This window comes from Zosterops lateralis (genome assembly GCF_965231275.1).
Source record: "Zosterops lateralis genome assembly, chromosome: 1".
Taxonomy (NCBI): Eukaryota; Metazoa; Chordata; class Aves; order Passeriformes; family Zosteropidae; genus Zosterops; species Zosterops lateralis.
In genome coordinates this window covers 10269653-10287386 of record NC_139762.1, presented here as the reverse complement: position 1 = coordinate 10287386, position 17734 = coordinate 10269653, and the positions used below count along the sequence as shown (strand labels likewise).

General features: G+C 38.1%; 1 protein-coding gene across 1 annotated transcript in view; it reads left to right on the top strand.

Moving 5' to 3' along the window:
- Positions 1 to 17734, top strand: part of PTPRN2 (protein tyrosine phosphatase receptor type N2) — a gene marked incomplete at its 5' end in the record, with an annotated part of 472560 nt that overhangs the window by 237281 nt on the left and 217545 nt on the right. Inside the window, one exon of the mRNA XM_083873585.1 lies at positions 1531 to 1595. Coding sequence (XP_083729711.1) covers positions 1531 to 1595 — 65 coding nt within the window. The remainder of the gene's footprint in view (positions 1 to 1530; positions 1596 to 17734) is intronic.

Sequence of the window (17734 nt, the reverse complement as noted above, 5' to 3'; positions counted from 1 at the left end):
ATAAAATTGTCTGGGTCTAAAAGGTGCACAGAGTTTTCTTCTTTATTTAAATTTAGGGCAATATTCACCCCTTGTGGAAGGCAGTGAGAAAAGCTTTTCTGTGTTAGAATTGCTAGAGGTGTAACTTCTTGAGTCTTTGCATGTCAAAACTCTTACTAAAATCTTCCCATAAATGGTGAGATGAAGCCTAATGATCTGACTTGCCTCTGGAATAAGTGTGAGTCATTTGTGTTACACTTTGGACAAACCCAATAAAGTATCAATGCATAATGATCTTACTTTAAGAAATGTCTGCTGTAATCTGAGATGTTTTGAATGCTTCAAAAGGCAACAATTAAAGAGAATTCTTCACAAATGAAAAAAAAAATGTTAATTCCCTTAAGTATTTTCATGTAAATTTGCATTAAAGTGTGAAGTATGTCCTAGCACTTCATGACCTTTCTGACTGGAAGGTTTGCTTTAGGCAACCAAAACTGAGAAGCTGCATCTTTCAAATTTTGTTCATAATCAAAGAAAAGAGGTAGGCGCCTGCAGATATGTGTAAGATGTGTGGGATGATTCACCACATTAAATGTGCATCCCTTTCCAAAGACAGCAGAACCCAGATGACTCACTTGGGTTACTGGCAGCTAAAGGAAGGAGAGGTTAACAAGGCTGCAAGGCTTCATTGCTCCTCATAAATAAATCAAGACAGGTTGCCTGGGTTTTGGCCACGAGTCCAACTGACAAACTTTGCATCTAGAAGGTTAAAATCTTCCCATCCAGAATGGGGTGGCATTACCCATACACCCAGCAAGGAATAATCTCATCCTTATCCCAGAGTTGTGGTTGAGCACTGTTTTGTTGAGGCTTCCAGCAGTCACAGGCCAAAATCATATCACACCACAGGTTTAAGAGAATGGGCAATTGTACAACAGTGCTCAAACTCATGCCCTGAGCATGTCTGGGTTACAAATATAATTGTCATCTTAGTGATTATTAACTTTTATTAACCTTTATTTAACTATTTTCTACTGACTTGTTTTAATTTCGTTTGTAATGCTTTTATTGATATAGATGTGAGAAAGAGAAAAAACTAAATTACAAAAAAAATATTTGTGCATTGCATCATGGTGGTGTGAAATAAACTATTTTACCTGTGAGAGAAGAGTCTGTATCTGTTGTGAAAAGTCCTACACAGTGACAGTGCTGTTCTCATGGTACTGCTCTTCAATGCAAGGAAGAGGGAAGTATCCTTGTAAAAGAACTTTCCAAACAAATTGTGTATCTGTGTTAAATGTGTGAAGTATTGTATAAAATAGAATTAGCTTGGCTTTCTTTTTCACATAATAATGAGCAATTAATAACATAAATATGCATTCGAAAAACTGACTAGCAGAGTTGCTCTCAAGGAAGGATATTCCATAGATGGAATAGGTAGGAACTGTCATGAATATATTGAAGAAGGAAAGAAGGTTGGTGGGAAATGCTGTAAAATCATACATATTCCAGCTTTCCTTTAACTTTCTCAACCTTAATTTTTCCTTACAGCCGTAAACAAAGAGAAGCTTGAAAAAATAACTGGACTGAAAATTCTGCAGACTGGTGTGGGGGAGGTAAGTGGCTTTCAGGCATTTTACATTCTCAAAAATATTTTAGTTATTGGGATTTTTAAAAGAAATTCTGGAGCTCATGAACGTTTGTGAGCTACCAGTCTCATAGTGCTAAGGGCCTTTTTATGATACAGTTGCATCTGTCAAAATACAATCTGCTGCACAAATAGTGCTGTATCCCACAGAGAAAAAAAATATCATCCTTATGAGAAAAGTGCAGCCAGCTTTAAGAAATGCAGTTTTGGCTTTGTTGTATCACAGGAAAAAAATCCCCAAAGATGAGCACAGCGACTGAAGTCATCATATTATTCCCCTTGGTTTTGATGGAGTGCTATCTTGTCTAGATCAGTGGAAGTTTAAATTTGGGGTAAAGAATCTTTAGATATTAGAGAGAATCTGACATCTGAATGTCTCGCTTATTTTGGATGTAACTTGAAACATAAATAAAACATGTGTCTGTTATTATAGTGATATCACTGAGCAAAAACTCCACTAAGCAGTTCATCATTTATTAATAAACATGATGCTATCTGTTAAGAACCTTGTATGAACTACAGTTGATTGCTAATTCTCGTGCTAATTTTGTGTACACAGTTATCTCTTTTTTTTCCTTTTCATTTAAGTAATTTTGCTAGTGGTGAATGCTCACAGGGCTAGGCAAATGCCTTTTTCTCATGATTGCATTATTCTCAGTGTTAAAAAAAATGAATTACTAACTTCTAATATACTGAAGGATAAAGTTGTTTTCTTTCTTTACTGACTTTTGGGGTTTATATTTCTGATTTTTATGAGTTCATGCCTAAAACTTAACTTGACAAGATTTGTGAGGTTCACTGTGCAACTTCATTCCCATTATTGAAAGACTTGGTCCTGAAAAGGTAATAACACTGAGACCTGCTGTGATGCTGAGGGCCAAAGCTTAAAGAATTAGTACTTGGAAACAAAGATAGGTGAAATCATCAGAAGATGAAAGCCATCATTTCTCCCTAACTGATTTATCTATGAATGGTTTTTTTGGGTGTGTAACCTTAGAAACTAGGAAGTACATCCTGGGGCTGTGCACCTCAGGCTGTGTCCTGACTTCAGGCCAGGCTGAAACTTGTGGTTGTGCTGTCTGTAGCCCCTGGTTTCTGTTAAATAACAGGAGAACCAGGATTAGGATACAGGCTGTGGAAGCCACACTCGGTATAATTTTACCCAGTAGGACTCATCCATGCTAATGAAATACCTCCATGTATTTTGTCCAAATCCAGTCATTGAATGGATTCCAGTCTGCTGAGAAATCAGCTGGAGAATGAAAGTCCACTTCAGATGCTTACTGTTAAATCAGTTTTTGTATTATATGTGGTCAATGGATAAAGAATTCCCTTTTGGAGAGTTGGAATGCAGGAAGTTTTCACCTGCTAAATGTCTCATTAATCCCCATTGTAGAAATAGGGTTGCTGTAACAATGGTAGTCTAAGGATGTGCTGGAGCTATAATCTTGAAGACTTCCTAGGTTCTAAGATCAGCTAACAGAGTGGGGAAAGCTGAAGAGTTCTTAGGCCAGAGACCTCACCAGCCTGATTCTTGTGCTTGGTTTAGAAAAAGTCACTGTAGAACTCACCTTCCATATATTTAGGCTGTCGTAACTTTTTATAAAAAAAGGTACAACTTCAATTAATGAAGATTTTGACAGAATTTTGTGCTTTACACCCCACCAAATACATATTATTAGAAGGCAAAAAATAAAAACTGGTTAATTCAAGCGAAGCAGATATTTTGGTCTAAATATATTCCAGATTATATCCAAAAGAGGGTGATCAGAAGTGAAAGAACCAAGTGGTTTGGACCAAATAAGGTGATGAAAGAACATTTATTCAGCTGCTTATGTATTTTATTGGATGTGAATTCTCCCAGCTGTTTACATTCCCCTTTCTAAGTCTTATCAGATATGATTGTATACATAATGAATATATTTCTGTGGTCTCACATAAACAAAAAAAAAAAAAAAAAAGAGGAGTGCTATAACCAAGCTGTCTCTCTCTTGATACAGTACCAAATTCAGGCTATTTCAGGTTGAATTTAACTATGGTAATCCAGTTTTGCAGTTTGTGTCTTATTCACCCTGGTGAATAATTATTATTGAAATAATAGAAAGTATGTGTTTAGAGATAATGAAGGAATTTCTTGTTGATAAGGATTCCTTTTACTTCACACTGGAAGTAGGAATGGAATTATATATAATGGTGACAGTAAATCAAAGTCAAGATGCTCAAATCAAAAGTACTTAGAAAAACTTTATTAGAGGATGAGAAATGGTCTTTTTGTTTGGACAGCAGGTAAGATGCATGACAAAGTTAATGGATATATAAGGATATATAATCTTCACATGCAGGCCTGTAAAATAAAAAGGATTGATTTTGCAAGCAATTTTCATATCTGAAATACCTCAAGAGAAATATAGCCCAGAAGGTAGTGGCAAATGGAGCTGCTGTCCAAACAAATGCAGGAACTCTCCTAAGCTCAGCAGTAATTCATGTGTGGCTCTGGACAGTGGAATCTGTTATAGGTGTCGATGTGTGATAACAGGATTTGTGTCTCAGTAAGGAATGTGTGGACACTAGTGACTTCCCTTGCCTTGGCTGTGCTAGAAGGAAACTGTCTCTTCCTCTGTGGAGATGAGAAATGCTTCTCAGAGCTCCTCAATCTCTCACTTTCTTTCCTCTATCTCAAGAAAAACATTTCAAAAGCAACAAGAGATTATAAAAATTCGCACCAAGCTTACTGAGCCATTCAGTCAAGTCCAGGGAGGGCTGATGAATTGCTTTTATGTCACTGCATAAACATGTGCTATATAGTCATTAACAACATGGGTCTGGAGTCTACCACAGCTGCAATGCAGTTCATCATCTTTATGTCATGTAAAAGATTTCCACAGCTTGTGATTCTTTCTGGGCCTGAGTTAGCTGTGTTGTGTCAGTGTAGGGTGGGCTCTGCTCAAGCAGGATTAAAAATGAGTTCCTAAGCTGCGACTTCAGAAGCTGCTCATGTTTCAGGATATTGATTTAAAAGTTCTGTACATTTTATGGGAAGATGTGAATGATAAAATGCAAAGCAGTGTCTGGACTGTGGGCAAGCAGATCTTCTTTCAGGCCATTACAGAACAGATTTTACCAGTATTTCCACAGTACATGCACCTCAACATTGAACATTTGCAGCAGAATATTCAACAGTACAAAGATCCAGAGAGTTAGATTAGCGTTTGGTATTATGTGTATCACTTAAAATGAGAATTATTTTGACATTTATCTTGTTTGCAAGAAGGCTATTATACCAGAAAACCAGAATAACTGCTGTAGAGAAAACCAGTGGTGAGGCTGTAATCTTGAGGATCTGTGCATTGCTGTAGTACTGACTTTCTCTGGATATATTTGCCAAAATGTTTCTTTTTTATTTGCAGTCTTACAGCAGCTATAACAGAAGCTGCAAAAAAACCTAAAACTAAAAAAACCTGTAGGACTTCTCTACGGTATCCATGTGAGATTTGTTGGTCTCATTGTCATGCAGGTTTGTGCCACACAAATCCATCATGAGTGCTTCACACCTTCTTGTTTATTCAGATACAATGAAGCTTTGAGGTATTTTCTTTTGATCTCCTACACATGAAATAAATCTCTGAAGTTCTGAGGTCATCTTCAGCTGTTCAAGGACTTCCTAAAACTGAGTGTCCATGAGGGTATGAATACATGTGTTGTGTTATTTAGGTGTCTATTTGCATAATACCATGATAGACACAATACTGGTAAAAAAACTGAAGAGCTAGATAGCATTTAAGCAGGACCAAATAACTCTGTTTTCCTCTGCCCCAACTTGATGTGAACCACTACTTGGGCTGAACTTGTTGCTCTGCATGGCTGAGCACTCCTGCAAGGTCTTGGGGATAGCATTTTGTCTCACGTGAAGGGAAAGCCTCCTTAGCAGCTGCACAGCTCCACCTGGCTCCTCCTGAGCTCAGAAATCAGCAGTGGCAGAAGCCCCAGTCCCACACCAACATTATTCCAACTGGACTTGTACCCAGGAGTTTGTCTCCAGCCCAAGGGAGCTCAGCAGACACCATGAGCCCTGCACAGGGTGATCATGTCAGGTATCCCTTCAGCATCCTTTAGGAACTTTACTACTTCTATCTCTTCATATAAGCACTGTTGAATTATTATAGGAGCACAGGATTTCTAAGTTCAATTCCATGCTCGGGTTGGCTGTGGCCAGAATTACTGTGACATGGATAAATATTTACTCAGCTTTTGGCTGAAATTTGTTTTCAACCACAGTTTCAGAATAACAAGTCAGGCTCTCCAGCGGCTCAAGAAAGTTTAATCAGGTTTTGGAGTATAAGAGTCTGTGATTTGAATAATCAATGAATAAGGCCTGAAACAAACCAAGGGAACGGCACTGTTCCTGTCTTGAACTGACAAAACAGCACCCACTTCCGAATAGGGTATATTAAATTACTTCTTCCAACTTCCCAGTAAGAATGCACAGAAGAAACTAATCATTGGAATAATAACTTCATTTGTAGGATTTGAATCATGGCTCTCATACGGCAGACATAAAAATTAGAACAGTTTTCCAAAGCAAATGGAAATAACCCAAAATATATGCAAAATGAATGCTTCACCATACCTCTAGATGTTCTAAAATAGAGCAGTGATATTTTGACATGTTTCAGGATATTCTCATTTATGGATATTTTGATAGGTGTAGAATAATGTTGATGTTGCATAAAGTGATGTTACTATAATAAAGAAATCTGCATTTAAAAATTCTAGTGAAGCTAGAGGACATGATAAGACAGACTTTCCAGTGATGTGCAAGCTTCTGAGGCAGGAGTCAGATTTCTAGCTTCTTGCCTTCCTTAATGTTGCCAGATTTTGTCACTTATGTCTATATATCCAGATTTTACCTAGAATGATACTGGATTGGAAATTCATAAACAATTGGAGTGTAGAACTTGACAAATCATTTTCAATTGTTGAAGAATAAGGTGTAAACCTTTTTTCTGATGTTTGACTACTGGGTAAAATGCTAAGTGTAAAGACCAAATTAGCCTGGGATCTATTCCAGCTGTCTCTGCCACAGTGACATCTTGGCAAGCCAAATGCTCCTGACCTGGAGCAGGTACTGCCCAGGGGTGCCCAGGAGTGGAAGGGATGCTGTACCCAAGATCATTTAGGTGAGGTAGGTCTGAGACTGACCATGGTTTAGGAACAGCAGCCGTGCATGTACAAATACTCGAGTTTTAGCCCAAGACACAGCTAAGTTTTTCAACTTCCACTGAAACCCACCCATCTTTTACCAGAACTAATTAGGCTGAAGCCAGGAACAAGCAAATGTAAGGGCAGAGACCTCTGCACTACAGGGTGAGCGTTCTTAGACCAGGGGACACCAGGGAGGGCTTTTTCCCTGTGCCTGCCTTCAGCATTTTTTCTTACAAACCCCATGGCTTAGAGATCAACAAGTTTATTTTTCCCTGTTAGGTGAGATTGGAGCTCCCACAGGCAGCTCTTACTGTTGGCTTTTGCTAATCATTGTGGCTGTGTTGAGGAGCCAAACAGAGATTTCCAGGAGGGGCAGTGTTTGGAGCCACAAGCATTGTTGTGGGCAAGGCATGGATCTGGTTCTTTGCCTTAAGGCATGCAACTTTAAGTCTATATATAGAAATAAGAGCAATAACATTAAATTAAAAAAATTTAGGTGTACAATCCTTGAAATATCCTTGATGAAGGCATAATGAGAAAGACTTACCTCATCCCACACAAATTAAAGATTCTAAAGCTGTGTAACCTTTAAAAATTTATAGATTATGTTTTACATAGAATTCTAGTAGCAATATACTACTTATGTGAAATTTTACTAACAGTGAATAATATCTCACTATTACAGTTTGTAAGTACACATGAATAGTAAAGTTATGCTAATCAGAACTTAGTCACACAGTAGCATTTAGAAGTAACACTTTAAGAAATTTGAAGAGTAAAGCTAAACAGAACATTAAATTTCTCCAAAGAGAATGATGAAGATCTATGGCTCATTTATTTAAGACCTTGTATGCTTTTGAAAAATGCATTCTAGCTAATATTTAGAGATAATGTTAATGGTGTTTATTAACTATTCATTACAGTACATAGCCCACTAGAGGGCTGCTTTTCAAATAAATTGCATCCAGAGTGTTAATAAAAGTGTTAAATGTTTAAAAACAAAAAAATATGCAGCAGAAATATGTGTATCATTTTACCACATTATTTTGTCAACTATCTTCTGCTACTACATGTTATATACAGAGCATACTAAGACAATATAAGTCATGACCCCAAATCTACAAACATTTAGGATTTGCTGAGCTTTAAGTATATAGTTAGATATTCCTTTTAAGCTGCTGCTAAGTTTAGAGTTAAAGAGATGCCTGGATGCTCCTGAGACTGTCTTCTGTCACATATCACACTGTCTCTGGTTGTGGAGGGGCAAAGTTCCAATGTTTATCCCTGTATTTGATTTGAATATTGCATAGCAGAGGTATTTTGACATCTGAATGACAGGTCACAGCTTCAGTTTGGAAATCATGTGTCAGTAGTAATTTCTTTTCTTGTGCTCTGGTTGTGACAACGCCCTCCATCTTCTTTACAAATTTTTAAAGAACACGACAAGGAAATGAGGAGATTATAATGTAAAGAAAAATACAGCAAACCTGATTTTCAGAGACAACTATCAGTCTATATTGATTTCTGTTTTCCTCCTGAAACAGTATATAAAGCACAAGTATTCAAGTGTCACATTGGTTCATGAATTCCTTTACAGTAGCACTGTGTGATTTAAAGGAGCAGAAGTGCCAAGTGATGTGGCAGTTGCCATGGCAACTACAGCAATTCAATTTTTATTCAGTATCATGTAAAATGAAACAAGATACATTTTGCCTTGTGGCTTTAGGAACTTATGCATCCTACCAGTGTTGTTCCTTTTTGTCTCATTTAACATTGTGCTGGTTAAAATGTAGTGTGTGTTTGTTTTAAGGATTTATCTTGGGTTTAGGCCGTGTCATGCCTTTGTTTTTAAAGCAGAGTTTCCCTTACAAACCATTATAAATCTGCAGAGAAAAGAGATTTAGATACAAGCATTGGCTGCACAGAGCAAACTGCAGGGTAATTCTGTTTAAGAATCAATGTTATTATTCACCTTAACTGTGATTTGGCAGCCTGCACTCAATATATTAATAAGAAATCTTTAAATAGGAGAACATGATTGTTTGTACTAGATGTCTTACTGATTCATGAAATTCAGCAACCTCCTTCTACCAGCAGCCAGGTTATTATGACTCAAAGGAAAATAAAATCTTGGGTGGTGTAATGGGCCAGCTGGGGAAGCTGCAGAATAAATTCTCCTAAACTGTCTGAAGTTTGAGGGATAGAGATGGTCAGAAATTGTAAAGAAGGGAGATTCTTCCCTCTCCACAAAGGGAGCTTGATCCTGGCAGGAACACGTGGATTTCAAGTAATCTCAAACATGTATTTTACTATTTAAGGAGAGGAAGAAGTGGCAGATCCCAGCCTCTCAGGCCCCTCTCTAGCAGACTCTAGGCAGGAAATGTTCCCCTATAGGTAAATGTGGAAAGACACCTGTCAGGACCTCTGCTCTGGGTCTGTAAGCACAGGAGAATAAGGGTCTGGTTCGAAGATCCAAACTTTGAGTCATCCAACCTTCCTATAGGAATCCTTGACATCAGGGGCCCTATAGCTGCATCAGAGCTGGGAAAATGAACAGGAAGAGGACCCAGAGCCTGTCATGCTCCCACATTTGTCTGCACTGTCAAGTTGTTGTCAGTCCCTCACATCGTGTCCTGTGCCAATTAGGGCTCTTCAGGCAGTTTGCTTCTCCATCTAAGGAAGATCCTGGCCAGGCATCTTTCACAGCAGGCAGTTTCAGTGTGGTCACCTTTGGAGCATGTATGTAAAAGCATGTTAAAATTAAAGAATAATAGAATTAAAACTTCAGCTGTGGGCTAAAATAATTGTGTCGTTTATTATAGGCTTTTTAGTACTAAGCTTTAAGTACTTAAGTAAAACATAAGATCTTTGCTTTCTGGAGAGGCCTGATAGCGCATTCTTATTCATCCTTCTCAGAACTGTTTTGCTCTTGTACATCATTAAGTTTCCACCCTCTAAGGCAACATGGCTGTAATGTCCATCACTTCAAACTCCTCCAGAATGCAAGGCTTTATCTGTTATACATATTAAAGCAAATTTTTGTCAGAAAACTTTCAACAAGTTTCTAAATTTAAACATGATGACTCCTATTAAGTTAGTTTGTTGGAGCTCTGTTTCGTTTCTTTTTTGCATTAATCAGCAAACTTATCCCGATGAGATAGTTTTAAGATCTAGCTTTAAAAAATGTTGGAGTTGCTATGACTAAGCATAGTTTTAGTTCTGTGTGTACTTTGACTGCTATCAAAGGGAAATGTTGGTTTTTTGTTGGTTTTTTTTTGTAATAAGAATGCAAACATACTTCACGGACTTACTAACTCAAAGTTTCTGTAGAAACAACAATGAAGTGGTTCTGAACTTCAGAATGTCCCCAGCAGGTCTCTGTGTCCACTTTGGAACATGCACGTATCTCTGATTTGCATTGCTGGCCATTATGCACAGGCACTGATAGATAAGGAGAGAAGATACAGAGCGGCTCCAGCAAAGCACCCATTTCAGTGAAGAATTAAATGTGACTATGTACTGCACACTGAGAGCTGGGGAGAGTGTGAGCACAGCACATGCCTGGAAGCAGCTCTGGGGTCAGTGTGACTGCTTTTGGTGCTGTGGAGAGCACTGTCATGAAGGGATTTTTCACTGTGATTTTTCAATATGATTTTTCAACGTGAGCATATCGAGAGTGTGAGTATCAGCACCTGTGACAAGGTAAAGGGACAGGATTCTGTGCCATGGAAAAGTGACCTCATCCATTAATGGCCAGGGACCAACAGCTCAGTGTGCACTCTGCTCTCACCAAGGGATGTCATTATCTGTCTGCTTCTTTACCTTTAGCAGGTAATGACTTCATTTTACAAATGTCAATGCTGGTTTTATGATACGGATTTCACTTGATTGTTAAACTGTTAATTTACAGATCTTTACTAAGTGAATGCAAACAAATTCTGGTCCTCAAAGCTCTGCTAATGCACAATGTTTGAATTTTAATTTCCAGTCTATCTTAGATTATGGTGATGAAAAACAATATTTAATCCCTCGTTAACACATGAATAAGCGGAAACTGTCATTTCCCACCAAACAATACCGGGATTATCTCAAGAACTGTCAGTTTATGTGAAAACATTATGTTGCCCAAATTTTCATAAAAATTAGCAGTGGGTAATATTCAAGATCAGAGCAATGGAAAGAGGGAAATCTGCATTCATGGTAATAAATATTCATATTTGTCTGCTCAGGAGATGAAAATCTAATCAAGGGGCTATTGATGCACTGGCTTTTTTTTTTTCTTCTTCTTCTTTTTTTTTCTTTTTTTTTTTTTTTTTTTTTTTTTAACCAAGATGTTTCATCTAAATTGGGTTTGATATGGAAATTAGTCTTACTCCAAGTCCTCCAGGCCATGAGCATGCTGGGATAACACTGGAGGTGTCCGGTACATCAGATGTTGCTGCTGGCATCTGCTTCTACAGACAACAAACACAATAAAATAAAATAAAAAATTGACAACATCTCAAGGGTCAAGCTCCCAGTGGCTTAGGGTGTTTTGGGTTTTTTTTTTCCCCTCTAAACATTTTAATTTTATCCCAGTTAAATCCTCAGTACTGCAGGGTTAAAATTGTCGGCATTTTTTGCTTTTGTTGACAATTACCATAAATCAGAAGACACTCTGCATGAAGCTTAATGAAATATGTATGATATAAAAATGGGAAGAAGATAAGTGCAGTTTGCTGCTTTAGGATTTTGTATGTGTATCTCTGTATCTGTGTGTGCACATGCACAGCCTGAAGAGCTAACTTGTATTCTGTGTGCTGTGCACTGAACAGAAGAGTCAGGCTGTTACTGATTGGACAGCATATTGAAAAAAACCACATAATGTGAAAAAATGTATTATAATTTATCCAAAAGTGAGACTAGTATGTTTTCTATATCAGTTAATTTGTTCAACTAATATACTTGTGTGTTAAAATACTCAGTTTAAAATATTTCTTCACACTTCTTTGTGTCTTTACTAGTATGAAAATCTGGTTTGTCCTAAAAGAAGTGTTTGCCTTAAAATACTTTACTGTTTTTTATTACTATTAGTATTACTGCTGCTGTTACTCTTAATTACTGTTACTACTGCTACTACTACTATTACTAATGCTATTATTATTATTGTTATCATTATTATCATTATTGTTCATGTCAGTAGTTGCCCACAGTATCTTGTTCTTTATTGTGCTTCTCAGGGGTTTTATGACCTTTTTAAAAAATTAGACACATCATTAAGATCCTGATGCTACAAATAACTCCATATATATACACACATATACACACATATATACACATATATGCGTGTGTGTGTATAAAGAAGGACACCCTTTTGTGGAAGGGTCTTGTGTTTTCTGACATTTACCTGACAGACCTGTGGGTGCTACTGGACACTGGGCAGTTCCATTCCTGATCATTGTGCATACATCAGCAATGTGAGACTGAGTCCTTTTAAAACTCAAAATGCCTTCACTGAGTTTATTGAATTTCTGGAGAAATTGCCATACAAAAAGGATGGGTTTTTTAGATTTGAAACTGGGCAAAAAATATATCAGCAACATTCAGCTATATCGCCTGTAGCAAGAGAGAGAAGAAAGATAGGCAGAGCCTGCTCTGAAAGGATATTCCTACTGACCAAGAAAAGAGAATAGTTAGAATAGAAATATTGCTTGTTCTGAGGATTGCACCCTTTCTTTATGAAATCTATACTAAAGAGCAATATGGAGATATGGCTTGTTTCAGAATTCCAGTAATTCGTGCAATGAATTGTTATGAGGTAAGTATAAGTAGCCTGCAGAGTGTGGTGTGCATGTATTGGCAGACCTCGTTTCTTTAACTGTACAATCTGTGCTGGTATCTTTGTCCAAAATGTTTTTCAGAGACTTTATCTTCCTAATCAACTCCTTTGCCAAGTTTAAAAAAAGAGAAAGGAAATGCATGTAGCATATATAGCAGATGGGTGTTCAGCTGTACAGGTGTCTGGTGTGCAGGTGCCAGATAATGTAAGGTAGTTAGATATTTTCTGGGAAATTTCATTACTTGTTCCTAAAAGAAAGATTATTCTAGTGATACCTGCTCCAGCAAGATGCACACCTGGGAGTATTAATGGTCCCTCTTAACTCTTTCCCATTTCATCAGAGTGGTTCTTAGAGAAGTGTTTTTTTTTCTCTTTGCCTTTTCCTAAGACATTAAATAGACTCTGAAGTTCATCAGTTTCTACAGCAGAACAGCAGCAGCCTGTGTTGAGGTTAGGCAGCATAGTTCAAACCAAGTTCTTCTTTATTCACTTCACCTTCTTACTGTTACTTTTAGCATAATTCATGATTGTTTCTTCATGGGGGAAATTGCTAATCATTCATATATAATAAGCAAGCTTGGCTAAAATAGATGGATATATAGGAAAAATGACCAAACCAGTTTTAGTAGCTTCTACTGAAATACTCATTTGAGTTTGTTTTAAGTGGAAAGATTATGATTAGAGAAGCATCAGTCATAGAATCACAGAATCATAGAATGGTTAGGGCTGGAAGGAACCTTAAAGATCATCCAGTTCCAATCCTCCTGCCGTGGACAGGGGCACCTTCCACTAGACCAGATGGCTGAAAGCCTCATCTAGCCTAGTCTTAAACATTTAAGCCACACATATATTAAGCCATAGTACATCTCAAAGCAGTATCTGGAGAAAAGCAATGTAGTGCTACCTGTAAGCAATATATCCAACACTGTGAGTAGTCACACCACTAACCTCTGCAGCCAATTTTACCTTTTTAGGTGGCTGTGTATGAAGAAATATCCTCAGGTTCTTACAACAGGTGAAGAGAGAGAGAGAAAAGAGACTTCAGACGCTCCATGGACCTCAGCTGTGGTCTTGGGTCCCATTTCCAGTGGCTTTCATGCAGGGAGCTGCTACCACACACTGCTGAGGTATCACAGGCAGCTTCAGGATGTGCACTCTGATTTTCCTCCACAAAAGTACCACATGCACAGTGGGCAGTGCTCAGCAGGAGACAGTTCTGTGTGCTGCAGAGCTTCTTGATATTGGGGAGCATTCATGTTTTCCCATTTGGATGGAGTCTTTTCATGACAGAAACAGAACAGAAACCAGATTTGAGGGGAGGTGTAGGCCCTCATGCAGAAGGAAGGACAGCCTGATTTTCTGCATGGCTCTTCTCTGTGGGCTGAACCCTCATTAGCTATGCTGAACAATAGCCTCCTGGAGTTGTTTCTCCTTTTTTAGCTATTTTAATATTCTGGATAGCTTATGAGACCCTGGAACAGGTATTTGTTCAACATAGCTCTTGGTTTATATCAAGATTCTTGTTCTGAGTCAGATGGATGAAAGCTTGGACTTTGGTTTCCCATAGGAGTGCTCTGACACTAAACCATAAATGGTGGTAGTGCTTTCTGTCAACTGGATATTAACAAAAAAATCATGCTTTTGACATGAAAATAAATTCCCTATTCAAAGTTTCCCTAAAACTTATGTGGACCTATTAAAAAAAAAATTCTGCAGCAAACTGATATTTCTTTGCATAAATCATATAATTGAAAAAAGGCTGAGTAGTTTTGATTAACAGGAGCATTAAAGTAATGCTTTCTAGACAGGATTGGGATCTCACTGGGTACCTGCCCACACATAAAGTGACAGGAAAGCTATGTCTTTGAGTGATTAAGATAATCACTGAAAAAAGACAAGATTAGGAAAGAAAGGGAATAAAAATTATCCCTTTTCTCATTTTAAAATTAAGTATACAAGCTATAAAGATACTAAATGAAATTACCCAGATTTAAAAACAAGCTCATGAGAAATTTTTACGACCCAAAGTCCTATCCAGTGTCAGAACCAGACACTCACCTTTCCTGCCCATTAGTGTGCAATTCCAGAAGCATCAGGATGGAAGCTTATCTTCAGACTTGACTTAACAAAATGTTTTAATAATCCTAGCTATGAAATGCTAGGAGCTGATCTTGGATTTTACAATAAGAGGCAAAGTGGTTGTGATATTGTATGTTATGTAAATTATATGCAAAGTATATTGGCATGCAAATTTGAATGCTAAAAGGAAAATCATTCTTTTCTAAACCAGAGAAGAGAGTTTCTCATCCAGATAAGCCAGAATCTGCAGATAATTTTTTTTGACATACTGATGGTGTTTCATTACATCTTTAAATTTATAATAAATATATAAAATAAAAATAATTGTATCTCCTTTCTAAACTAGTTCAATTCTCTACTTTGCTGGTACCAAGTAGGCAAAAATGCTAAAAGTCTGCCAGATAAGATCATATCAAAATGCCATAATATTAAAAAAATACTATTAATTTGTGAAAATTTTAAATTGCCATTTTAATACCTTATTATTTTGGTTCCAACAGTCAAAACTTGGAGTAGATCCAGGTGTTGTTTGTGACCCTGTTGGTCAATAACATCCACAGTGGCTAATGCCATGTTGTTATTGCTGGTTTATATTCATTAGACAATGAAGTGTTCCTCTGTCTATTGACATGTTGAACTTTGGAAACATTAATGGGCAGATACAGAATATTTCAGGAATGTTCACAGAGCATGACAAGACACACTTGGTTGTCCCTCTGGTTCACCAATAACACAACAGTGCTATTAACCATATTTTGTTAGGTGTGACAAGACAAAACATAGCAATAGTGGCTGTGTCTGCTGTCTTTTCTCTGTTTTATCTTTTTCATTTTGAGCTTGAGTTTTGTGCCAGACTAATAGCCAGCGGCAATGGGCTGAGGAAATGTAACTTTTGCTAAGATTAGGGAATGTGCAGAAAACAATGTGTGAAATCCTGATTTGACAAGGATGAACAGACTGGTGAGGGCACTGAGACATTTTGTGAAGTGAAACCATGTTTGTACCTAAAGTGCCTTGAAAAAAAAGGTAACAACAGAGGTGCCAAAAGATCCCACCCAGGAGACAGTAGAGTGACATCCTCATTACACCAGTCAGGGAATAAAGGAAGTGTGGAGTTTATTCTGCCCTTTCTAATTACTGGTAGCTTATATTAATTGATGGTAGTGGGGCAATGTGTGTGTTGTTGTGCTCTGGGGTGATTATCCTTGTGAGACTGTAAGTTCTACAGTTGTCATGCAATTTGGAGTTGCAGACTGGCAATTTTTGTAATTGAATCTCAGGAAATAAACAAAATATGGCAGCGATGCATTTTGAGCAATTAAATTTCTGCTAAATTTTCTGCTTCGTACTGGGGACTCCCAGATTCTCAGCCAAATTCTGTCTCTGATTAAGAATGCAAATAACCCAAAGAAACCGAGGAAGGAAGCCATCTTTAATATATGTCACAACAATATATTGTATTAGCACCTGCCTTTAATTTAAAACATAGTCTAAAATATCTGCCATCAGACCACAAATCAGGAGAGCAGAATGAAAAATTGTGTCAACTGTGGCTTTTCTGGCTCAGGAGAACAGGAACCACAGAATTCCCCTGTAGTAAAGTGGTTATTTGCAGGGTTTGAATTCAGTACTCCTGCCCAGCCCATTCAGGATGTACAGCTTTCAGAACAAGGTCTCTTCCTTGCTTTGTGCCAGGTCTCTAATATGCTCATTATTAATTACTGTGGTGTAGCAGGTACAGGGAACCACGGGGCTGCATTCCCTCATGCTAAATACCTGACAGATTAGCAGATGCTCAGGGGCTGGCTGCATCATTTCCTGAGAAGGCAAATGGTACATGCAAAGTATTTCTTGGGTGCAGTCCTGCTCATTTACAGAAACGTTACCCCAGCTCTTGTTTCATGTGATACTGGAGGAGTGGGAAGTGGAAGATCTGTGGTTTCCAGGATCTCAGTCCATAAGATTGGCTCTGGCTTTTCCCAGGGCTTTCAAAGACTGGCTCACAGTTTCCTACACCCTTACCCTCCAGTGAGATATGAGCCCACTGATTAGAAAAGTGACATTATCCACCCCAAACTTAGTTGTACAGACACTTAACTGAATCATCTGTGATAGGAGTATAGTCAGCTGAGCTCTATAATCAGCAGAGTCCAGCTATGATTGGAATTGCCTTTTTATTTCCCGTTGCTGATTAGAGGGAAAGCCAAAAGCTGGGGCTGCATAGTTAAATGGAATTCAGTTTAAAATTGAAGACTGAATAGGTCTCTGTTACATCTAAGGTGTGAAGATGATTGTGTCATATAAATAACTAGGTAAACTAGGGTATCACAGTCTTCAGTGTTGGCTGAAGATGCAAATAGTGCAAATAATGTTCACTGAACTCCATGCCAGTTTGATAAGCCTGTCCTGGGGATTCCTGATTGATCTTCAGCCATTTGTGGCCAACTGTCTTTGACGGAACTCTGGGGCTGTGCCCACAGATTGGGTGAGCACACTGAGCTTGAAGAGTCAGATCTCAAAGTCCGGCAGGTCTCCCAACCCTTGTGCATTTCTAACAGTCCATACAAGAGCTCTTTAGTTCTGTCCTACACCTCATGTAGCCCATGCCTTGATGGCCCAGTGGGTGATTTCCCTTCAAGGGCAACCCTCTGACAACTGCTGGCTTAAGCAGTGAATAGTCTGTAGTCTGCATTGGTTTCATAGCTGATCAAGAGTCTTTTCCAGTAGCCTGAAACCCTCTCTTTAGAGACAAGTTCCCTAATACTAACTTCTGAACACAAATTGAATAAAGAGTTCATTCTTTCTTGGCTGATGTTAGAAGTGGTATGGGGTCAGCCATGCTGACAGGGCACTTTGCGAAGGAAGAGGAAGGCGTTTGCAGTATCTAAAGGATATTTCCTTCTTTTCTTTTCCTTTTTACTTTGTGTTAAAGATGTATGACTTCCCAGTCAGCACAGCTTGCAGTGTGCCTTTGTTTTCCAAATTAGAAAAACCAAACAAGCTGTTTC